Raw genomic sequence first — 24,703 nt, forward strand, 5'->3', positions numbered from 1 at the left:
AAGAATCCAAGGGGACACTCTGTAGGACCAACAGAAGCATCCAAGGGGACACTCTGTAGGACCCACAGAAGAATCCAAGGGGACACTTTCACACTAGCGTCACAGCAAATGATTAGTTAGACTGTTCACAGCAATTCATTAATAAATTCATGTTAAAAAATTAGTCATTTAGCTAGCTAGTGGCTAAGTGTTTAGATGTATATTGTTCATTTGCTTGGTTATGTCTGTTTGAAACATGATAAAACTCACATGTCTCTATTGTCACAGGCAGAACTGTTTTCTATAATTAGTCATATAGTCATAATTAAAATGTAAACATCTTTTATACATTTTTAAATATTGATTTAGTTAATTCAGTCTCACTGGTAAAGATACCGCTATAGACATAACTGAATAGTAAAAGATTTCATTTTTTTCAGTCTCCTTGTGTTGGGTTCATTTTCTGTATTCTACAAAGAGAGCTGAAGTTAAATGACAAACGCAGATGGACATTTTTTCCAAACCATCAAAACAGGCCTGGTGAAGAGCAGCACACAAGAATGGGGTGATGTCAGAAGCAGGCCAGCCAACCTGAGGTCTTCAATGCACCAAATGAACGTATATGAGAGAAGACAGCAGCGGACAGTCATATACAGCTTCATATATGACAGTACCAACAAGGTCTTTGAGTTCCTCATATTCTGAAAGTCTGGGAATGTCTGCCTCGAAAAATCAGCTTGAGAGTGGAAATACGGAGAGAAATCCAAGACTTTTTCATAATGGGAAACATCTGACATAGAATAGTGTCTCACACTAAAGTAAAGGAGTTCAGATATTCATTCTGTTTTTCATGGGGGATTCTTCAGGATTCTTTGACTTTCTTCCACAATTCTGTCTTACCTTCCGTCTTCCTAAGCAAACGGCAGAAGTGCAGTTCAAGCCAACTTATGAACTGTATTTTGTCCCGCAGTGCATCTGCATGTGAGTGACCACCGACTCGACCTTGGCTACCCGGGTCAGCCTTAGACAAGTCATCCATGGTCATTCTAACCATTTCCTTGAAACATTTAGATTTTGCTCTTAGTTACAAGATATCAAAGAAGATGACATTGTACTTTACAGACAAATGAAATGAAGTTGGTGAATTTAATTAAACCACAACAAGCAGCAAACTACAGTTTTAACCAGTTTTGTTACCATACGTTGGTACTATAATCTGATTGTAGCTGGATCTTCCAGAATTGAAACTGGAATCCAGCAGTGTTAATGACAGAATATTCTACTTAATAAACTTTAAGTTCTGGGTTCTAAAACTGTCATTTTAACATTCAAATGACATAATTTAAAATATACTTCACTTTCACATGCTCTGCTACTTCAAAGACCTGTTTGTTTTAACGGGGAAGGGGTGGGGGGGTTATTTACACAAGCACTAATGAGTTTGGGTTCATGTCAAATAAGGCCCCTCATCATTTCCACTATGCATGCTCTTTTCTTCTGCGGAAGTTTCATAAATGGGAAGATCAAGGAGCAACTGCAGTAGGTGTATTGGACATTTTAGCTTTATAATCCTGGGTCTTGGTCTTCTTTGATGAGAAGCCAAAACGCAGCATGGGGTTGGTATAAACGAGCAAAGAGATGGTGTTTCCTAGGGATCCACTAAAGTCTAGCTTTAAAACACTACCCCCCCCCCCCCACAAGGCTGCAGAAAACAGCAATGAACATGTTGTCTGTGCCACCAGAGTCATATAATTGCAAACTGCTCTTTTGAGAGTAATATGCCAGACACTAAATAAATGACCACTTAATGAAGACCCTGCTCACTGCAAAATTATTATCTTTAGCATGAGGAGACAAGTCACAGACAAACAGCCCTTATCATCTAGTAGCCAAAGTAACTTGAGATGCACTGCGACCAGTGGAAGGGTTGCCTTGGGTGGTTTGGGAATGGCGAACATTTGAACAATAATCTGTAATCAACTGATAAGAAGACAAAATGTAATATTTCTACCCGACTTTCTGCAGAAGACCTAAAAAGTGCGGTTCCTCTGCTTTCAGTGTCACACACCGGCCCACAGCCGAGTGCCGTCACGGAAAGACAGTTGGTGGTAAACGTAACCCAGATTGGATGATGAAACTTAAACTGCAGAACCATAATCTGTCACATCAACATGCACCCTCCTCTGAGATCCCACTGCACAAAATACTTACATACACCAGTTCACCTAACTGCACTGCATGTCTGTGAGCTATGACTGAAACTGGAATACCTGGAGGAACCCTATAAATGTATTGTTAACCTATAAATAAAATATAGACAAATTGTACATAGACATAAAACCTGACTTATATAAAGCATTTAATTTAAACATATATTAAAAGTCCATGCAGTTATGGACATGTTCATTATCACTGCAAATAAACTTTATGGTGTAGCCACTGAAAAAATAATTCAACTTTTACTTAATATGTCTGCACTTATGGAAAAACACATCTCCCAAAGATGACAAAGCTTTGATAAAATGTCAACAAAGGTCTTATACAATGCATTTGTTCATTGCATGATTAAATCACATGTCACATTGCATAGACCATAAAATGAAAATGGCGGAGAGGCAGTCTGTGCCGTAATGGATCCGGGAGGTCATTTACACATAGGTAATTTAGATCATTTAAACTTGTGGGCTCGAAATAATACAATGAGAGATCAAACAAGTCCAGAACACAGTTTGCATGGTCACATGTTTTCATAAATGCCCCCATTTAAGCCTTTCTAGGTAATAGGCAACACAGGGTGGTAAAAGGATCAACCAGCAAGGAAGCCTGTTTTCAGTTTATGGTCAGTCAGGCTTAGGGGAGAGGAGGCTTAAAGTGCAGAGTCTGCACAGGAGCCTATCAGCTACCTGTTGGGAACCCCCAGGGGATTTCCCCGTAAAATACCATCAAAGACAAACAAATGCCTGACTCACAAATAAATTTCATGTTAAATCAGCAGTGTTGCCCCTCAGCTGCCTGCATGGCACCTAGGCTGGAAAGTCACGGGATCTGCTACTCTGAGTTTCAACACTACACTAGAGCTACACTGACAGAGTTGCATTGTCAGCTTGCAAGGGAAACACTTTTAATGAGCAGAGCTGGCAAAAGAATGATGTCAACACTGGCCATCCATTCACACAGATTTAGCCACGCAGAAATTATGATTCATATTACTACATAGGAGCAAATAAAATACCTAAAACATAATAATCTTTAGAGTGATTAAGTCCAAGAAGAGGACAAAAATTGTCAGATTGTCAGGAGAATGAGAAATAAAGAAATATTTTGTTTTTTTAGCATTCTACACCTCAGTAATGAAAGCACAGTAATGGATTTTTTTCCATGAATAAATAGTGATCTGCTTCTCACTGCAGAGATGACATTGTTCCCATAATCAGAAAGACCAAAATGGATCAAAATATGCCCAAGGATCATGCAACATGGAAAACCAAAATCACTGATTTGTGCAACGCGTAACTAGCTGATCTGCCCAGTTTTAACAAACAGTTTTTAAGGTAGGCAGCATTGAACAGAACCAGCAGACAAATCCATCGCACAGCAACAAACAGCAATTCATCAGAATCGACCCTTGACATGCAGCAAATATCAAACACAAGGGGCAGAAGCAGCCTTACACAGACAGTTATTGGGGCCCTAATCAAACTCGAAACTCTCGTTGCGCAGAGCAAGAAAACTACCAACCATTCCGGAGGCCTTGCTCACAGAAAAAAGCAACCTCATTTAAACATTATGATATGAAACAAAATCCCAGCTATGAGGGAAACAAACCCTGCACTCTGGAGAGCAGCCCTCTGAAGACTTCAGCACAACAGAGCACATTTTATAAACACATTTCCAGAGATTTAAATGCTTATGCTACAAATAAAGTGTTCCTTGAATGTTCCACTACCGTTGCATAAACAAGTTTCCATCACATTTCTCGTTGAACAAAAAGTTTCGGTCCTATAGAAGAATTACTGCACAACCAGAGCTGTGTATGTGAAGTTTGGAATATGTGTTCTATTGTTACCTATTCTGCTTTATCATACTACCCAAGCACAAGCCGTACAATTGTACAATAGCAGCAGTGCATAAAACAAGTGGGTATGGATGGAAGGATGGATGCATGGATGGATACTTGGATGGATGCATGGATGAATGGATGGATCGATGATGATTATTATAATTATTAGCATGATATTATAGTATGTTCCTCAAAAGTTCATTGTAGGGGAGATACGGTCCAGGTTTCGGATGGGTGTCCAAACTTGCAGATGTGCCATGGATCTGCAAACCTACAGTATCAGGGCTCCGCTCTCATCTTGCAGCACCAGCCCCGTGAAACCTGGGTGGATCATTCCAACAGACACAGACGCACCAGCAGAGAGACACACAAACCAGCGGCTCCTCTTCCATCCCCTGAGATAAAGGGTATTTTTTTTCACCCCCGCTGTACACTATTGTCTTTCTGGCCCCCCAGAGGGGAGGAATGCTTCAAACAAACACACGCAAAGGACACAACAGTGTGGGTCAGTCCTCAGTTCAACAGCAGCAGGACGGAACGCTGGCAGCACATTTGATGAAAGATTATTCTTTGCAAAGAGATTTCACCACTGTACCAAAAAAGATGAATAATTCGTATTGGAAAAAACGTTTTTTTTGTACCCTGCAAGGGCATCTCAGCACAGCCGCGCAGCTGCGAAGAGAAAACTCTTTCAGGATTAAAACAGTTTGCATGTTTTTGATACTTTTAATTTACAAATGATGTTCTCGCAGTATGTCTGAAGTCACTATTGACTGTCACAGCCATACAAAATTCCAGAAAGTTCCCAGGAGTCTTACATTCTGAAAAAGAAAGTATTAAAACAACTTTTGAAGTATTATGAACAGTAAAAAAGCTTAATAAAACCCATTTTCACTCCAGAATTACATGAAAAGTCAGTGGCATCAAAATAAAGGGGACAATTAATTTTTTACTCAGAGAAAAGCTGAAAGTATTGTGTACGATTACATAATAGTTCTTTTAAAGGAAGTCCAAACAGTCATTTTCCTTACTATTAACTCAGTTTTGTCTGTCTTATTATTATTTTGTCTGTGTCTCCCATCCATTTGCTTTTCAGCTCATAACAGCATAAAAATTGCCAGCCCTGGAAATCATTACATAAGTGTTCAAAATAAATGGGGTTAAACAGAATAAATGTGCTATAATTTTCTGCAAAATTTTAAGTTCCCACTTTAGCTGCTTGATTCCAGCAGTTGGTGAACTTTAAACTGCAGGTATGAAGTCACAAAACGAGCACAGCCCATGTGACTTTTCAGCAAGGACAGCCCTGCCAATCAGGAGACGCCTTTTTTCACGGTTACTGTATGTGTCCCTGGGACCTACTGCATCCATGTCCGTCAGGAGCCAGTGGTGGGGTGACGGCAGAATCCCTTGGCAGGAAGGTGCCTCGGCAGGCCGGTCCAGACGGCCCCGGAATGTTCCAGTCTCACGGGAATGAAGGGTGACCCCGGAGAGGAAATGCCACTGAAGAATAAACATACACATATAACAGTATATAGAAGTAGAGTGAAACACTGCAGAGAAGCGATAAATAGGTCCAGATCTTAAAAAAAAAAAAATACATTAAATTATAGGGGATCTCTTGAGATGAGGTAGGGGAGGAGGGGGGAGGAGCAGGGGGGGTGTGGCTGGGGGTTGCAGATTGTAAACTCATTTTGATGGCCAGGAAGGGGGGAGGCAGTAGGGAATTGTGGCTTTTAAACTGAGAAGTCAGGCATTTGTACCGTGATCCCTTCACTCTCTCTAGGCAGCTGAAGACACTCCTACTTCTGCACTGTTGTGCGGCAAAAGCACTTCTGTGTGACGACAATTCAGAGTATTAAGGACGGACTTCTGAGCAGGAGTCTACGGCACATTCCTTGACAACAAAACAAAGGATTTCGGTGTATATAGATGCCTGCATTGTTGATATTGAATGGCACAGAAGTTTATCCAAGCGGATACCATGTACCATAGAATACATTTTGCCCTGTGTTCATAAATTCAAATAATTTCATAAAAATTAGTTGCATTGCCAAGATAATTTGCGAATGACAGGCATCAATCTGGATAATAAGGGACGTTAAGGAAAATCACATAAATCAAGACAAGCCACTTAAAATCTCAGCCGTCACTTTTAGATTATTAATGACTGCTGGAATAGATCTGGTAGTTCAGCCAGCCAAATACCTTAAGTATACTGCTATAAATCCAGTGCTATTCTAGTATTTGATAATTATCTGGAACGTACAGGTTACTTTCAAAGCAGGGTTCCAGGTTTCTTTTCTAAACTGAGAAAACACTAAACTGATTTACTTTCTATAATGATGTGTTAAGCTGAGTGAATAAACACTCCGGCAGACAGAAAAACGCACGTGGCAGCCGACCAGACCCGAGTTAAACCCGCATCAGTAGCAGACCTAATATCTTCATGCTGTTGCGCCAAAGTGATTGACTTTGATCGTACAATAAATAGCAACAACTTATTAGCACAACCACATCTGTGTCTTTACTTAATTTGTTGCTATTTTTTCTTTTGTACCTAAGAACTATTATTCCTTACGGTTTGGAATTGATCAGAAAAATATTCATTAGGGTTTGGAATTGATCAGAAAAAAATGCAGAAAAATCTGGGGAAAAAAAATAATTTGTGTTTGAAACTGCATATGATGTCATGAAAAATATTTTTATTGCGAATCTGTGACCCAGACAATTAGTACTAGAAATACAGGAAGTGACTATACTCCAAGTATTAGTATTAACTTCCTGCTGGATATAGTTAACTAGCGCTGACATTATTCCTTAACCTGTCTAGCTGTTGCCTTTGTTTATTGTTCTTTTTACTCTGCTTTTCCCTCCTCCAATCTGCCCACAAGCCCGAAATCGTAATTCAAGACAGAGAAGAGTATTTCGGAGGGGGAGTAACTGAGAAAAAGCAGGCACCTCATTGGCTGACTGGGGATGCCCCATTTTCAGATTAACTTTTCTCCCCTGGCCAGTTATTTGTACCTCACGTTCACGGCTATGACTAGTGATCTAATCCAGGAATTTATCTTTACAGTTAGCAGTGCATTTCTAATTGCACTTATTGGTACAATAATATTCACAAATGACTGAATCTCTATTTGCCTTTTTGAGCATATAAGATACTCGAGAGACTATGGAATGTTGCTTTTCATATTCCCATATTCAAATTGAATGTCTTTTTTTTTTAGTTTGTACCCGCATGTTTTTTCTGTCCCATCTCCCTCAGCAGTCAGATATATTATTTTCTATACAATTCATAAAGCATGATATCAAGGTTCCAGCTAACACGTAGTTGCTGTAGTTTGCCATGTGCCGCTACTGTATAATCAGTATGTGCACGACACTGCTGAGGCAGTCTGAGGGATGCTCCTGACCTCAAGCCTCCATGTCTGCGGTATCCGAGGGTGAAGGACGGAGTAAAGGGGAACACCCAGGAGCAACAAAGAAACGGAAAAAAAATCGCAGCTTCTGTGGAGAGAGAGAGACCCCTCCCACTTCACTGGCTCCGTCTCCCCGGCAAGATCCTGCTTGCTTCGATTCCCCTCCTCACATTCTTCTTTTTAAACCATTAGACGTCTCGGGGCCCACAAAATCCTCACATGTGTTGCCTTGGGATCTCTATCAACACATTCCAGGCAATAGTTTTAGGAAAGAAAATTTACGTTAAAGAAAGAGAAGAGAAATTAAAAAAATGCATTTCAGGAAGAGGGGTGTGGTCACAGAGGTATTCGGTAGATCTGGAACTCATTAGCCATTAATTTGATGTCTGATTGCAACCAAATCCACTCAGCCTCCTTGTTTATGTCCTTGGCTGAACTACAGCATCCCAAAGAAGAGCCTGAATTGCCTTCAACTCTTCCTCAGCTAAGCACAAAGACAGACACACGTAGTTCAGAGATAATCTCCGTCTCTTTCAAAGGAAGCTGTCTCCTTCAGTGAAACTCATGCATAGGAAATTTCAAAAGACTCAAAACCTCCCTTATAAGACCCCCCCCTACAAACTGTAGTGGAGCCCAATTGCTTAAGGCAGCACAATAGTAAACATATTGCTTTGGGTTTGATACCTTAATTTTATTTTGAGGATTAATAACATTTATTTATGTGTTTATCTATCTACCTAAATACTTTCTTAAGTAATTTTACTAGGATATTTCTATATTAACATGGTACCACATAAAAGTAACCTTGTTGGCGGGTGGGTTATCCTTGAATACTCCTGGAAAAAAAAAAATACTGTCTAAATAACTGAACTTACTATGTCTGGTGTCTGTTTGTGTGTTTATGGCCTCATTTCTCCTCGTATTTGGTATTTCATCTGCATGCTCGTTACCAGCGGGTCACCTGGGCCAGACGAAGCTGCCAAATAAATAAAAGGGGAAATGGAAGTAGAAACAAACAAAGACTGTGAACTGAGCACATAAACTCGAAGGGGAGTCGGCGTGGATGCAGGACGCGAGGAGGGAAAGTATTGCCACGTGTTCTGGGTTATGGGAACCAGCCCCTGCCTTGGGCCAATCTCAACAGACTGGGGGCAGAAAAAAATCTCAGCATGGCCTACTGCTTTGTCCCTATCGTCTTTGTTAAAAGAAATATAGCCATATATAACACATAATTGATTTCTCAGAGATCGCATAATATCTGATAAGGAACTTGAACAGAATTGGGGGGGGGGTTAGAACTGGCTGAATCAAGAGAATACTCCCATAAAACCTAACAAAAATACAAACCAAGGTGGGTAGCTCAGGTCCAGGGAGTGAAAGTTCACACCAAGATTTTGTTTCAACCAACCAGTTCAGTACTCTGTGACTGAGACTGCGTATACTCAACTGGTCGGTTGAAACAAAACCTTGGTCTGGATTTTTACTCTCTGGACCTGAATGGAAAAGCAAAAAGGGATTCTGATAAGTTGTCAATTTAAAGTCATATGCAGCATTTCTCCTATGCAAAGAGTGAAATCGACCAGTGCTTAAGTATAGGACGTGAGGAGAGTTTCACTGGAGATCAGGGCATTATGGCTTTGGTTTCTGTGTCCACAAGGGGAGTTCAATCGCATGAAAAAGCACGTGAAATTCAAACAATAGACTAAGGCACTAGAATAGTAGAACCTTCACACGCAGTTTCACCATTAAGACAGATAAGATCTACTGCTCCGTCACACCTCCTTTTAGTCTTGACCTGTAATTACGTAACTCGGCAGTCAATTGGGAACATCACCCAAAATGAGCCTAAGCACTGACACGTGTGTCGATACATTTTTAAGCCAAAGATACTTTTATTTTAACAATAGCTGAAAGATCAATAACTTAGGAGGACATTGTTTTATGGCTTTGATGATAAGTCATATGAGCATAACATTCAAAAAGCATTAAAAACCTGCACATCTAACAATGCAATTCAGTTATTAGACGGGCTCGGAATTTCAGCAAGGCTTTACTCGACTCTCTCCAAGTTATCTAACAATACTAGTGGAACATTCCTCGCACGTTCTAAGTGGTCGTTTCCTGATGTGGCAAGCTGCGGGGTGGAGTTCTGCCACAAGGGGAGGATAGAGACACGGGACAGAAAGGTTCACACAAACAAAGGGGCTTTATTAGAGAGAGCGGCAGAAGTGTGGACAGGGCCCTCTATGGGGATCACAAGGGGTGCCAAAAGAAAGGGAAAACGCTGCAACGGAGGAAAAATGGGGGCTTGGGCCATCAACAGCACTCACCAGGGGTACACAGACTCCCTGAGACGTGGGGGGGGGGGGCAAAACCCATCCAGCTGACGCCTTTAAACTGTGATGAGGATAATCAGTGCTGGCAGAGTCAGGAGGAACTCATTAACTAAACCAAGCCCAGTGCCACTGATGTAACTCCTGCCAACTCATAGTACTGCGGCTTTTTTTGGTAAATAAAGAACCAAATCACAATATTACATAAAACAAACCTTATATGAACAGTTAATATGCCTGACTGCTGCTGAATATGACCTCAGTTGTAGCATTTGAAACATATGGTCATGAATCATGCATTAAATTACTCAGAGTAGCCCAGAGCACATATAACACACCATGAGTCAGTCGGTATTAATGATATAGCATGTCTGAGCTCAGATACCCACGTCGAGACAGTGCCACCAGTTCATTGTGCATCCCTGTTGGGTATTTTCCAGTATTTATTTAAAAGAACGTTCCTTCCTGAAGACTATTCCGGATCCTTTTTGAATTAAACGGCTCACTTTCTCTCTCTCTCTCCAAAATACTCGTTATCTAGGATTTTTAGTAACTATAATGTAGGAAGTAAAGACTTCATTGTGTAAGAACCATTAAAGAGATTTTAATTAGGCATATTATTGTACTAAGATTTTAATATTTTTTCACCTTAGAAAGGTTTTATCACTTCGTTGTTGACATTAAGTCCAAGGTCCTTGTTTGTTCAGAAATCCTGTCTAAATAACATGAGAAATTCCCAGTTTCTTCATGACCACTATGTTGTAAAAACCGATGATTTGACAGGGGATGTGGGTGATGTGCAGCTGCAAACTGAACGCTTTCACACATCCTCAGCCCTGCCCATTAAAAGGAAAGAAAGCTGTCAGCAGGAGGGCCCTTGGCGAAGCAGCACAGGAGATCCGGCGCATTTCAACAGGCTTTGTCAGAACTCAGCCCCTAAGATGAAGATCGACTCTCATTGCACTTAATAGTAAAGTGCTGTGAGAGCAGAACTCTTAAAGGTACAGATCAGAACTCTTAAAGGTCAGATGCACAAACAATGAAGGACACAGAAAATCAAAGGTGAAGATCTTTCACTAAGAGATTCTACATACAGCTTGTTACCAATACATCTCCGGATTCAGGTCTTACTTCTTCACCCCACAATCAGTGAATTATCTGCTTGGAGGTACTAAAATAATATATATATATAAAAAATCTACATTTGTCTATAATACAAACATGAATTCTTCATGCATTCTCAAGGTTGAGTGCCGTCATGAAATTACTTCCAGTGCTACTTGTGGAAAATGGTCACGGGCATATTCACAGAGATGTGAAAAGATAGGAAAATGGCCCTGATGATAAGTTTAAGCACATGGCTTCTTCGGCGTGGATTTCAGAATTGCTGTTCTGCTTAAATTCTTATATAATGATGCACAATGCAAAAGTAAACAAAAGCAAAGTCAAAGTACACAAATGATCTACTACTATCTGTCATCTCTCTGTGAACCACTGTCTCATAGACAAATAAATCTACTCCCATCTTGATTGTAAATGCAAGTTCATAATATCCCATGAATTTTTTTACCCCTTTAATAATTTTATCTATGCAACATTTACTTGGTTTGGGAACCCCTTCAGTCAAACGTTTGCCCTGATCAATGCTTATCTACAAGGTTGCATTTCGACTCGGAAACACCATCTGGCCAGATTCTATCCTCATTACTTCCGCCCAGCTGACCACATTTATAAACCCTGCCAACTCAATTATTATAAGCAGGTCCAGCTGGATTTTCATTAATCGAAATGTCCGTGGACACAGAGATGGCGGTCAGTCGCCATAAAAGGGCATGAGATTATCCCAACGCGCCTTATGACATGACCGTCACAGCAGATCACAGCAGAATAGCTAGCAGAGAGATACTTCGTTGACACAGATTTATGCATGTGTCACAGATGTGATGCATATACACACACAAGATGTTTACGTGAGACTGTCCAACTTGGAATGGTGGCACGAAGCAGCAAATGAGGCAATTGCTCGTAATCTTGGGGTAATAGCTGAGGCTTCTTGGATGGCATAAAGTTTTGTGGTCTGGACACATCCTCTCTACCCCTGCAGCTATAAGAGATTTTTACTCTAGGATTAAATATACAGAGTGTGTTTCAATCCCAAACAAGTGCAGACAGATTATTCCATAAACAGAACAAGAAAACCATGCGAATGCAATAATCAAACAGTGCGTTTGTTGCCATAATGAGAGGACAGAAGCATTTAATTGGTTAATTAAAGGGGTCTCCAGCTCCGGTCCTGGAAGGCTACCGTCCAGTAGGTTTTCTATCCTACCCAGCTTCTGATGAGCCACAACTGTTCTCAGGTAAATACCAGGAGCAGGTGTGGCTCATCAGAAGCCAAGTAGGATAGAAAACCTACTGGATAGTAGCTCTCCAGGACCGGAGTTGGAGACCCCTGGGTCAGGTCATATTTCAGTGGCACAGCTATGGGTCAATCAATTTTTAGAAAAAACTTAGATAAAATGAAAGAATTCAGAGATGCAGACAGGGCCGAGTTTCCCCAAAAGCATTGAAGCACTAAAAGCAAAAGATCTAAAAGCTCTAATTAATCTGGATAAATACATTTTTCAACAAACATTTATATTATTATATTATGCACTGAAATGTTATGCCTTTCTAGCAGTGGTGTCATGTGGCTCATGTCAGTGTTTCCCAGTCCGGCCCTCAGGGACACACAGAATGTCCATGTTTTTGCTCCCACCCAGCACCAGGTAGGGAGCAATAATGTGGACTGCTTGGCAGGCAGGTGGGAGGGAGCAAAAACATGGACCGACTGTGGGTTCCTGAGGACCGGATTCGGAAACACAGGCTTAGATGTTGAATTACTTACCTAAAACGAAATGGATTCTAGTTTTGCCGATTCTGGGACATTCATCCCTGATGATTGAGAGCAGATGTGGCTTCTGATGGAGAGTCACCCTAATGAGGCAAAAATCCATAAGAGAAATGTCTTTGTATGACACAACAGAACCTTCTTTAATTTCACAGATACAGTATCACATTTAGCCAGAATGACTGTGAGGTCCAAATGACTCTAGATGTTTTGTACATATTGGTATTTACTGTAGGAACTTGGGATCGTACCTCTGACCTTCACAATTTTGCGTTTGAAGAAGCCAGTTAAATGGGTTTCTGTTGTTATTGGTTCCGTTATTCCCAAATATCTCAGCAAAAGCCGCAGTACTAGCATGCATTTTTAATATTACTACAATAGATGCAAAAGTTTAATTTAATAAAATGACATTTGCATTCTGCTTTCCTGATGGTTACCATTATGTGCAGATGGATGCATTTTATGTTTAAAAGCTTTTCTATTCTTAGTTGTGCCATATTATTTATTGTTGGGCTTGGAATAATGTTTTTTTTTCCTTAGAGTAATGTCTCTTTCTGCCCAATGTCGCTTATATCAAACCTGATGTTTCAAGTCTCAAGGCTTGTTTGTATAGTTTTGTTCATTTAAGTACCCATAAATAAATTGGTTAACTACATTTAGTTATATTCAATGGAAAAACAGTTACATGCCAGCAGAACAATAAAATAATGCTAAAATGATTATTACCCCATTTTTGCTAAGAAAAAGTAAATACAAGGAAAAGTGCAGGTTATAAGAAGGCACTCCAGCGATGTGCCTGTTTAAATGGAGAAAAATGTCCTTGGTATCTTCAGAGTGTCCTGGGTATCTTCAGTGTGTCCTGGGTATCTTCAGGGTGTCCTTGGTATCTTCAGGGTGTCCTGGGTATCTTCAGGGTGTCCTGGGTATCTTCAGGGTGTCCTGGGTATCTTCAGGGTGTGCTGGGTATCTTCAGAGTGTCCTGGGTATCTTCAGGGTGTGCTGGGTATCTTCAGAGTGTCCTGGGTATCTCTAGAGTGTCCTGGTTATCTTCAGAGTGTCCTGGTTATCTTCAGGGTGTGCTGGGTATCTTCAGAGTGTCCTGGTTATCTTCAGAGTGTCCTGGGTATCTTCAAAGTGTCCTGGTTATCTTCAGGGTGTGCTAGGTATCTTCAGAGTGTCCTGGTTATCTTCAGAGTGTCCTGGGTATCTTCAAAGTGTCCTCCTTTCTTATACCAAATGTTCTCACAACTTCTTTGAAGACGCGGTCAGTCAGTGTTATGTTATAATACAGATAAACATCTCATTCATCTACTTTCTTACTGTTTCCAGTTCCTCTCTAAAACTGTCTAACATCCCTATTATACAGTCTGTATTAAAAACAGAAAGATATTTTTCACTATGAAACAAATATGTTATTTGATACTTCAACGCTATTTTGAGCTCCCAGAAATTAAACCCAATCATACTGCTTCTCATTTGCATTTGTTTAGCACTAATGAAAGAAATATTTGGAAAATAAATTCTGTCTGAAAATTCAGGCCCTGGTCTTCACCACTCCATTGCAATCAAGATGAAATTTTCAAGGATATCAAGCCTGAGACAAGGCTGATTTTTCCCCTTTTCTTGAAAAGCTTTCTGTTAAATTACCCATGTTATCGCTCTACATAAGCCAGATTTTCACTTTTATAGATTTGTATGAATGAATTTCACATTACCAGACAACACAAACAGTAAGTCTTTACCCCTCCGTGACCAATGACCCTAAGAAATTCATTTTGTTTGTACAGGCAAAGTTTAAGCTGTAATAAAATGCATACATCAATCCAGTCTTCCATCTGTTTCTAAGAATTTTTTTCATCACTCGAAACTAAGCATCTTAATGCTGTAACACACTACAGAGAAGTTGGAAACAGCTAGTGGTCACACTAAAAGCTAAATGGTCCATTACCTACCACCTAGACATGTTGAGGCACTGAGCAGAAAGCATTCCTTACATAGACTACTACCCCTCGTACTCCAACTCCAACATTTGCTGTTAAGGCCCTAGTGTGTTTGCCTGCATCTGTACACAGATGCTTATAAGGATGACGATACGTTTTTGTTGAGTTAGTCCGCTGATGAAATTGCACCTGGCTATCAAGTTGAGACAGCGATTAAAACATCATTTAAGCCATTTAGAAATTATAACCAAAACAATGCAGATGGAGCTGGGATGCTATCAACATTTAGGGAAAAGCTGAAAATCCGGAATAGAATCTGTTCCAATTGGAATCTGTTTGGTTGGGTTGGATAGTAATACAGGGGGCCATCAAAAAACTTGAAAATTTGACCCTTATTCCCCAAAGCAGATGCGGGCCCCCTGCTAGGCCACAGCCTTCCCTCCCAGCTACACAACTCCAGCTTTTATAATTATCTTCACCCCCCCCTTCCCCTTCCTACTGCTTTACCCACCTGCCCCTACTTGTTTAGTACATTGTTGAAGTTCCTCAGGTGCACTGTTGCACCCTGAACCTGACCAATCCCCACATTGGCCTTGTGGTACATCTTGTCTTAGCTTCTGCAGAAGGTTGTATAAACCCTGCTCTCCCAGGAAAAGCTCCTCAGGGCCAGAAAGCAGCTGAAATCCTACGGTGAGGATACCTGTCACTGGCAGCGTAATTACCCAGTGTTTAGCAATACAGCCCACTGCTACGACTACAATATCATAACAGGTCATTACTCTGTAACACACTGGCCATCTACAACGGTGCTAAATATGTTAGCAATACGCAAAAACTTCACAAAACTGTGGTGTTTTATCTCAAGAAATCAAAATTACCCAAAAATGTAGAGCTGTGCATTTGCACATGGAAATTCACCAAAGCTGGTCCGTTTCTGGGTTCGAGGCGTGATACTATCTGAATACAGACCCTGGGAAAATGTGTTCTTTTAGCCGCGGTAAAGACCAATAAAGACACAGTTGTACCAATGACACAAAGAAGCTCTACAATTAGCTTGCAGTAGCAAAAATTCAAAACAAGATGCTGGCGTGTAACAAACGTCGTGCCAAGGAAGGAAGAATTTTACGTCACTATCAGAATCTGCGCCCATCAGCTCTTCCTCAGACACCCGAGTAACAGTGTCAGACTTTGCTGAATTGATCCTAAGACAATCTTATAAACCAGTGATTTTTTTTTTTTATGCATTCAGTTACCATTCCAAGGCTTTCCAGACTATCCCCCGCCACCTTGGAGAAAAACGTTGACATAGCCTAGGTCCCATGGAGATCATACTGTCTCTTCCCCAGAGGTGGAAATTTCAGGTCCAGAAAATAAAAATCCAGACCGTGATTCTGTTTCAACCAACCAGTTGAGTGCTCTGTAACTGTGACTTTTTATACTCAACTGACTGGTTAAAACAAAATCATGGTCAGGATTTTAAATTTCTACCTCTCATCACACTTAACCAACATCACCTACCACATTTGTGGCATATATTATTTAAACTATACACTTTAAAATATAAATGTCTAAAGATTTATGCACCACATGGCTTATATCACTGCCTCAATGTACTTTTTCATCATGTCAAAAATTCTAATGATTTTTCCCCTATTTGGTATTCTCCATTCTCTAAAATCTCATGTGCAGAATTCCAGGTTTTTAATGTAACATTGTGAAAGAGCATTTGTCAGGAGCACAGATGAGAGTAAATTAGCCCAGCGCAAAGTTAGTCGTTTTGAAATTGCTCACATACTAATTTAAATAACTATAGCTTATATAATTTGGACTCACTTTGTGATTTCATTGGAATTCAGAATAAGCTTCTATGCAGGCCTTGGCTGCTAGTTTCATAGACTTGGTAGAAACTTATAAAATAAATAGTTTTTATGGTATAAGCTAAATTACAGGGGCATAATGAGAGGGAGAGATTACAAAATTATCCATTTATCCAGCTTTACCATAAATAAATCCAAATGTACAGAAACTGCTGTTGGAAGCAGGAAAAAAGGTGACATAATTAGAGCAGGGAGTTTATTTTAAATATTTGCAACAGAAGCATAAACAAACAAACATGGGGAGGATGGTGTTTGCGGCAGGTTTGTATGTATTTAAAAGGCAAGTATCTAAGTGTTTTCTTGAATTCATTGATCTGCCTACAAGGGGCGTTGGTTCAGTCAAGGGATGCATGAAATAGTACGTCAGTTATAGTGCTGCTTCTGTTATTATAGGATAGAAATCTGAAGTTAGACATCACTTACATACTAAAATTATATTTTTCAAAGCAACATAGAGAGCAGGGTCAACCAGCACCTCTGAAGTGACTGAGGTTAAGGTCCCAGTTTAAGGGCCCAACTGCGATACAACTACTCTGACAGCCATTGGATGTGAAGACACAGCCAAGCTTCCCGACAATGCCACAGATCCCTATCTGGAGTTAGGGATTTAGCCGGATAACTTGTTGGATTTGTTGGAAGGTAGTCGGGCTAAATGTAAGTGAAGGGAGATTAAGTTCATTTAAATTGGGGTACCTTAAATCTGACAAGATATCTGGCTAAGCAAGAAATCCGGCTTTGTGATACAGGCCCCAGAAGTGAAGCATGTTCACAAAAATAATGTGTGGCTAACGCTATATAATAGCCACAAGAACTCTTGGTAAAGTAATAAAGCTGATGAATATTAACTGTGGAAAACACAGGTGTATGTCCTTAGCAGAGTCAAGAAAGTGGACAAACTGTGGATTGTTTGGAATTTGTGCAAGTATTCTGACCATTAATCCCTTAGTCACAGGAAGGGGGAGTTTTTTTCTTTTATGAACTTGTAAAACAAGAAGTATTGTTTTGAAGAACTGCTTTAATGGGACGTTATTTAAAAAAATTTCCAGCCTCTTGAGATTGGCTTTGGTTCTGTGGTGCAACAAATCTAAGCAGGACTGGGGGGGGGAGTGTGGCTCAGTGAAATAGGGCACTGTGCTTGTGGTGAGGAAGTCAGCAGTTCAAATTGCAGGGTCAGCAGAGTGGATTCACTGGTGGGCTGTCATGCAAGGCTTTTAACCTGTAATTGCTTCAGGGACACTTTCACAAAAAATATAGGTAACACAACTTTTTAGTAATTTATAAACACATTCACAATGCATTATAATGCATTTATTAAGCATATCAATAATGCATTTATTAAGCATCTCAAGCATCTTAAGTTCATCTCACCATCCAACAAGATACCAGTGATTTTATGAAGAAATTCCTGGCAGTTTTTTTTATTGTCTTACTGTTAATCTGCATATTTTCTAATGTTAAATTGCGATCTTAGTTGTGAGCAAACCCAAATAAATAGCTTTAAACATTTCCTTTGCCTGCCTAAGACTTTTGCACAATACCGTATATTAGATACATGTATGTGCAAAGAGTAACGCTTGTGCTGCATTTTTTATATAAATTTAATGTATCAATTTCTGAATTATTGACAGTGGCAAACCCAGGCAAGATGGGCCAGGTTGGGGCCTTCTGAGGGCTGACTTAATAAACCGCTGACCTCCATGCCCTCCCCCACCACCGTCGACAACTTTCACCATCACCACCCGCCCCCACTGCCCCCCCCAACCCCCCTAGGTCGACAACTTGCAATAATTAAAGGATCTGGACTGACATATTTTGCTAATTCATTCACTGCCAGAAGGGGAGTCGCTAAGCGTTTTCTGTTTGGCAAGATACTGCCTTCATTTTCCACAAATCGATCTTCAGATGTGTGTCTGTGAGTTGATCATTGATCATGTTTCCTCATGAATCCAATTTGTATATTTGATTCAGAGGAAGCAGAGCGGCTCAGTGAAGAGGTCTATCGCCGCTTCCCCTCCTGCCACCACTCTCTCCGTTCGGCATGATCTCTCTGTGTGGCGTGGCTCTCCTCCTTTTCCCCTCCTGCCACCACTCTCTCCGTTCGGCATGATCTCCCTGTGTGGCGTGGCTCTCCTCCTTTTTCCCCTCCTGCCACCACTCTCTCCGTTCGGCATGATCTCCCTGTGTGGCGTGGCTCTCCTCCTTTTTCCCCTCCTGCCACCACTCTCTCCGTTCGGCATGATCTCCCTGTGTGGCGTGGCTCTCCTCCTTTTTCCCCTCCTGCCACCACTCTCTCCGTTCGGCATGATCTCCCTGTGTGGCGTGGCTCTCCTCCTTTTTCCCCTCCTGCCACCACTCTCTCCGTTCGGCATGATCTCCCTGTGTGGCGTGGCTCTCCTCCTTTTTCCCCTCCTGCCACCACTCTCTCTGTTCGGCATGATCTCCCTGTGTGGTGTGGCTCTCCTCCTTTTCCCCTCCTGCCACCACTCTCTCTGTTCGGCATGATCTCCCTGTGTGGTGTGGCTCTCCTCCTTTTCCCCTCCTGCCACCACTCTCTCTGTTCGGCATGATCTCCCTGTGTGGTGTGGCTCTCCTCCTTTTCCCCTCCTGCCACCACTCTCTCTGTTCGGCATGATCTCCCTGTGTGGTGTGGCTCTCCTCCTTTTCCCCTCCTGCCACCACTCTCTCTGTTTGGCATGATCTCCCTGTGTGGTGTGGCTCTCCTCCTTTTCCCCTCCTGCCACCACTCTCTCTGTTTGCCATGATTTCCCTGTGTGGTGTGGCTCTCCTCCTGCAGTTCGACGATATGCACTGAGTGTAACTGGCACTTAAAATTGTCTGGAATGGATGGATGGATGGATGGATGAAGGGATGGATGGATGGATGAAGGAAGGGATGGATGAAGGGATAGATGGATGGATGAAGGGATGGATGGACAGATGAAGGGATGGATGGATGGATGGATGAATGGATGGAGGGACTGGGTATTTTCCTGTCAACATTACAATTCTGGAATTAGCAGAATAGATAATGGCAATTTTTGTTAGGTCATCTATTTCTTTTCTGTTTTTTGACACTTTAACGCTACAGCTCAGGGCAGTGTGATGGCGCAGTGGTTAGCACTGCTCAGGGCAGTGTGATGGCGCAGTGGTTAGCACTGCTCAGGGCAGTGTGATGGCGCAGTGGTTAGCACAGTTCAGGGCAGTGTGATGGCGCAGTGGTTAGCACAGCTCAGGGCAGTGTGATGGCGCAGTGGTTAGCACTGTTGGCTCACATTTCTGGGACCAAGGTCTGAGGCTCCACCCTGACCCCATGTGGAGTTGGTATGTTCTCCCCATGTAGTTGTGTGGTTTCTTCAAGAGTTCTCCCATGCCCCCCCCCAAAAAAGTCCAAAAACATGCCAAAGTGAATTGGAGTTACCAAACTGTCCATGGGTGTGCATGTGTGAGTGAATGGTGTGTGAGTGTGTCCTGCAATGGGTTAGGGTCCAGTCCTGGGTAATTCCCTGCCTTGTGCCCAATACTTCCAGGATAGGTTCCAGACCCATGCAGCCCTGCATAGGACAAGTGGGTATTGAACATGGATGGATGGATGGATGGATGGAACACTATAGTTCAGCAGCCTGAACCAGCACACGTGGATTTAACGGGGATCATATGTGTGAACAGGTAAAAGAAGCAAACTTAAGTAATATATTTCTTTTCCAGTTTTTACACAAAATTCACTGCAAATATATGATCAAACATTTCATGTTCTGGCCAGATCATACTGGATGATATCCATAACTGTACCACTCAGAGGAGATCGACACAAAGTTGATGATCATTCCTTTAGTTTTCAATTTATATCAAATCAGCAAAGTTTCTTTTATCTATAAATTCCATTTCATTATCAAAGCCAAAAGGCAAGCAAAGTTCAACTATAAGAGGAGGTTAGTTTGCTAACTCTCTTTTTAAGCCCCAATCATCATTATTGAAAATGCAATAAGAACATGATACAGTAGTTCCCTGGTGTTGACATTAATAGAACACAAACATCTGGAATATACACAAGCATACTGGTGCCTGTCATTAATAATGATGCTACTGAACCACAACTAAAACAATGGAACCCATTTTGGACAAAGAGTGTGGGCCTATTCTCCCTTCCAGATTATACTCCAGCCTTGTGCCCTGTGCTGCCCAGGTTAGCATACCCCTCCCCCCTCCCCCAACCACACCAACCCTAACCAGACGGGTTAGAAGAAGGATGGGTGAACCAATGGCATGAACTAATTCAATAAACACCTCTGCAGACTACATACAGATTATTTCCAGATATGTTGTATATATCTGTTTATTTATCTTATTTTCTCAGAAATTCTAGTACTTTAGCCCCACCTACTGGACAGAATTGTGATAACATTTCCTGTGTGATTCAATCAGCAAATCTCATTTTAATACCTTATTTAATAACAAATACGCACTCATTAGAGTACATTTTAGTTGTTCTTGAATTTTTTTTAAATGTAAAACTAATTTGTTTAAACCGCCAACGAGCCCATCACGGCGTGGGCGGGCCACTGCGAAATTTCCCCATTGGCAACACCCCACACCCCACACCCCCACCCGACCAGCAGATTTTATTGGATGCTGCTTTTGATAACCGACGATCATGCAAAATTCGCAATAAGAAACTTACAAAGTGGGACCCCTCCTCCCTGGGTCAGCAAATTTCACTCCTGTTGCCCCCCTCCCCCGAGACCCCTCCTCCGCCCCTGGTTCGTGACGTAGCCTGAAAAACATAGAAACAATAGAAGTAATTTCATGGTAAGTCCTGAGTTTTCAATTATAAAATATTTGATTATGCAGATAAGGATCAGGAACAACAATGCAGAATTACAATGCAGCTGCCAATGGCTCAATATTTGATTTAATCAAATGAACAAACACAAACACGTATAGGCCTATTTCAAGTGATGGATAAAATTACTGTATCCACATATCAAAATGTGTGTTTGGGGTAAAACTAAAGGCACGCACAAGACATTATGGATAAACAACGTACACTTTTATGCTACTCTTAATTACGCTGGATGAATCTGTTGATTGCGTAATAACCAATTCAAACTTATATGTCAAACTTTGTATTAATTAAAAGATGAATTTTCCCAAGAGCATGAAACCCTATTTGTCCTGTACACAACTATAATAATAATTTTTATATTTCCAGAATGTGTCCAGGAAATTTCACGTAATTCACGTAATTTCGTTTTGATAGCGAGTTAAAAGACACTCATTTTGCAAGTATTTATTTCAGTAGCTGTAGAATATGCAACACCAAAGCACGTTTTCCACCTGGAGGTGATGAAACGTTACGTCTGCACTTCGATGACGTATACGCCGCTAAAATATACTGCGCGGTCCAGCTCGCGGGCTTCCTCCGTTCACGTTTATTTGTTTTACAGTGTAGCGCTTTAGCGACCCAGAGTCCAGACTCCAGACCCCAGTTTTCCCAGCTTGCCTTTTAGACATTGCGCATGCCCATTCCGGCCGATCGCGCAGCATTTGCTTAAACGTATCGCCAGACCGTTTTCCCCTCATCAACGCATTTAGCGTTATCCTTGCACAAAAAGTGGCGTCGTCTGTAATATCCACTAGTCTGTCTAGCTACTGTAGACTACCAATGGAGCTGCTTTGGATTGTCGCAGCCACCAGGCCGGTAATATACTGACGGAGACACAGCGATTACTATAGTGGTTGCCATGGACACGAGCTGTTTACTTTACAGGGAGGAAAGCTAGTTAAACTGAAACTCACAGCCATAACTTAGTTTCTTATTGTATAAAACAATAGCAAATAATAACAGTAATAATACAAATAATTATTTTCCTTAATCTAATTCTTGATAGTTCTGAGTAGTTATCTTTATAAAAAACTCAAATTTTAAAGCAAGACTTACCACCGGACGCAAGAACTGCTAAACTAACCAAGACACAGCCAAGGTAACGTTATCCAGCTTGAATGTCAGTTACGGACGAACCTGATGAGAAACGTATAGTAGTTAGACAAAGAGGAAACAACAAAACTGAAATACCGTAATATCTCTAACTGATATTATTATTGTTATTATTATTATTTTATCTATATGCAGTATGGATGGCCCAGAGGTGATTAATTTTGCATCAGTGGAGAGTGCTCTGAATGCCGCCCTGGAATCCGACGAAAGGTATCAAAGAGAAAATAATGCCAAGTTTCGAGCTGTACATCAAAGGGTGGCGTCTTACGAGGAATTCAGGTGAGCGTCACTTATGCACATGCTACATACGCTCACACGGCTCGGTCTCCATTTGGAGCGGGAATCGAGGCGGAATTAAAATTAAATGAATGAAATGTTGAAACGTGGTTTTGACACAAGATAATAAAAAATAGAAAAATCATGAGGGAAATGTATTATTTAATCATACGTCACCTTTATAAATATACAGGCTGACTCTTGGAGCTGTCCATAATATTTTAAGCATATTTTTAAGCCCTGAATCCTCAATTAATATTTTAATAAGTTAATATTGATATATCATAACTTATACCAATATAAGTTGATGTTTTACTTTTCAGGGACATAGTCCTGGCCTCCCATTTGAAACCTCTGGAGAAGAGTGACGTGACAGAAGCCCCACGCAAACAGCCATGGAATTCCGTTTTTTCCGCTACAAAGCAAAAGGACACGGTTGGTTGTGAGGTGACGGAGGTCAGTCAAGGCAGTAAATACTAAATACCTACAATTAATAGCTTACAGTGGGTGTGAGGATGTTGAAGATGGCTTAGATGTTATATTTATAGTTATAAAAGTTTGTAAGGGGACAGCAATTGTGCCGTATACCTCTGAAGTCCAGGGTTCGAGTCTCCGCCCCAACACTATGTTTGCGGAGCATGGGTTGGCGGCCCATCCTGGGTTATTCCCTGCCTCGCACTTGTAGCTTCCAGGAAAGGCTTCACACACCACAACCCTCCAGAAGACTCATGAGCTGGATGGAAGTGTGTGATTTCCAGAGTTGGGTAGGAGAGTAGAAGTCCAGACCCATTTTGTTTCAGCTAACCAGTTGAGCATAGAGTCACAGTCACAGTCACAGAGTACTCAACTGGTTGGTTGAAACAAAATCCCTGTCTGTACTTTTACTCTCTGGACCTGAATTACCCAACTCTTCATGATAAGATGTATTGATCATTCCAAATGACTTTCTTATATTGATTTTGATATTGAGAACTGATACACATTTTAAATACCTTTATTAAAAACAGTCAAGGAAGTCAGTATTTCTGCCACCTACTGTGAGAAAATATTTAGACCCTTGTATCACAGCTCGTTTACAACCAAATGTTTCTGTGAGTAAATCTTTTTTTTCCTTTTTCCTTTTTTTTTTACCAAGCTTATTTCAGTGTGCAGCTATTCTTCTTGGCAGATCTGGCTGAGTTCTCTCGAGTTGCTGGCTGATTGCCCAGATAAAGAGTTTTCCAGCTGTACCACAGAATCCGAATAGGGCACTTGAAGAAGCGAAGCCTCTGAAGAGAGGCGCAAAAATGTTTCAAAGAAAAAAAAAGGAAACAATTCCAAAAGTTAATTAATTTAAATATACAGAATGAAATCAGCATTCAAGAGCGGATTATCGGTAAATGAAAACACTACTTTTGCATCCATCCGTTTTACTTTCGCAGGACTTCTTATTGGGTCTCAGCCGGCCTGGAGGCTGTCCAGGGTGTGAAGGGCATCAGGCTGGGTTCAGCCAGGACAGGATGCCAGTGCATCACAGCCCGCAAACACACGGGGGGTAGGGTTAGAGGGTTAGAGATGCCAACATTGACTATAATCACAAATGTGGGGACTGCTTCAGTCAGATCATAAAACTCATGTATGGGACAAGGAATTGGGGGTATTTCTTTCTGGGATGGGTGCAACGCAAAAGCAGGCAGGAATTTTTTTACAAGCTGTTTTGACGGATGATGAGTGACAAGTAACCGAATTAATTATAGGAGCACGGACACTGGGATCTAATATGTAATTATGGTTACAGGGTTCTAACTGCTTATCCAGTGCCATATCACTGGGAGCCTGGAACCTTAAATAACCAACGGTGGGAACCCCCTACATAGGATGGCAGTCCATTTCAGAACACATACTAATGCATTACGGGTAATTTGGACATACAAATTGTCCTAAGTGCAT

At 41.2% G+C, this 24,703-nt stretch overlaps 1 protein-coding gene and 2 long non-coding RNA genes across 8 annotated transcripts in view; 1 reads left to right on the forward strand and 2 right to left on the reverse strand.

Annotated features, from left to right (window-relative positions):
* Positions 1-21,239, reverse strand: LOC111856049 (uncharacterized). 3 transcript variants are annotated; one of them, XR_002841034.2, is made up of 6 exons: positions 21,182-21,239; positions 12,685-12,773; positions 8,340-8,440; positions 5,803-5,874; positions 5,402-5,542; positions 1-4,860 (listed from the first exon to the last, which is right to left on the reverse strand). It is a non-coding gene; the product is annotated as an uncharacterized lncRNA (long non-coding RNA). The 3 variants fall into 3 exon arrangements; XR_002841032.1 differs by lacking the exon at positions 1-4,860 and having other exon boundaries at positions 4,969-5,542; XR_002841033.1 differs by lacking the exons at positions 1-4,860; positions 5,803-5,874 and having other exon boundaries at positions 4,969-5,542.
* Positions 21,230-24,703, forward strand: part of dnaaf19 (dynein axonemal assembly factor 19) — a 5,798-nt gene continuing 2,324 nt past the window's right edge. The window contains exons 1-3 of one of the 2 annotated variants that reach the window (XM_023835671.2): positions 21,230-21,309; positions 22,634-22,777; positions 23,098-23,230. In XM_023835671.2, the coding sequence (XP_023691439.1) occupies positions 22,635-22,777; positions 23,098-23,230 (276 nt within the window). In that variant the 5' untranslated portion in view covers positions 21,230-21,309; position 22,634. Of the gene's footprint in view, positions 21,310-21,831; positions 22,485-22,633; positions 22,778-23,097; positions 23,231-24,703 lie in introns of those variants that run through there. The other variant, XM_023835670.2, reaches the window with a different exon arrangement.
* LOC111856048 (uncharacterized) overlaps positions 21,244-24,703 on the reverse strand; it is an 11,904-nt gene continuing 8,444 nt past the window's right edge. For all 3 annotated transcript variants that reach the window (XR_011984740.1, XR_011984741.1, XR_011984739.1), the window contains 2 exons: positions 22,442-22,522; positions 21,244-21,274 (listed from right to left, as the gene is read on the reverse strand). This is a non-coding gene — a long non-coding RNA (uncharacterized lncRNA). The remainder of the gene's footprint in view (positions 21,275-22,441; positions 22,523-24,703) is intronic.

Source organism: Paramormyrops kingsleyae, chromosome 22 (genome assembly GCF_048594095.1).
Source record: "Paramormyrops kingsleyae isolate MSU_618 chromosome 22, PKINGS_0.4, whole genome shotgun sequence".
Taxonomy (NCBI): Eukaryota; Metazoa; Chordata; class Actinopteri; order Osteoglossiformes; family Mormyridae; genus Paramormyrops; species Paramormyrops kingsleyae.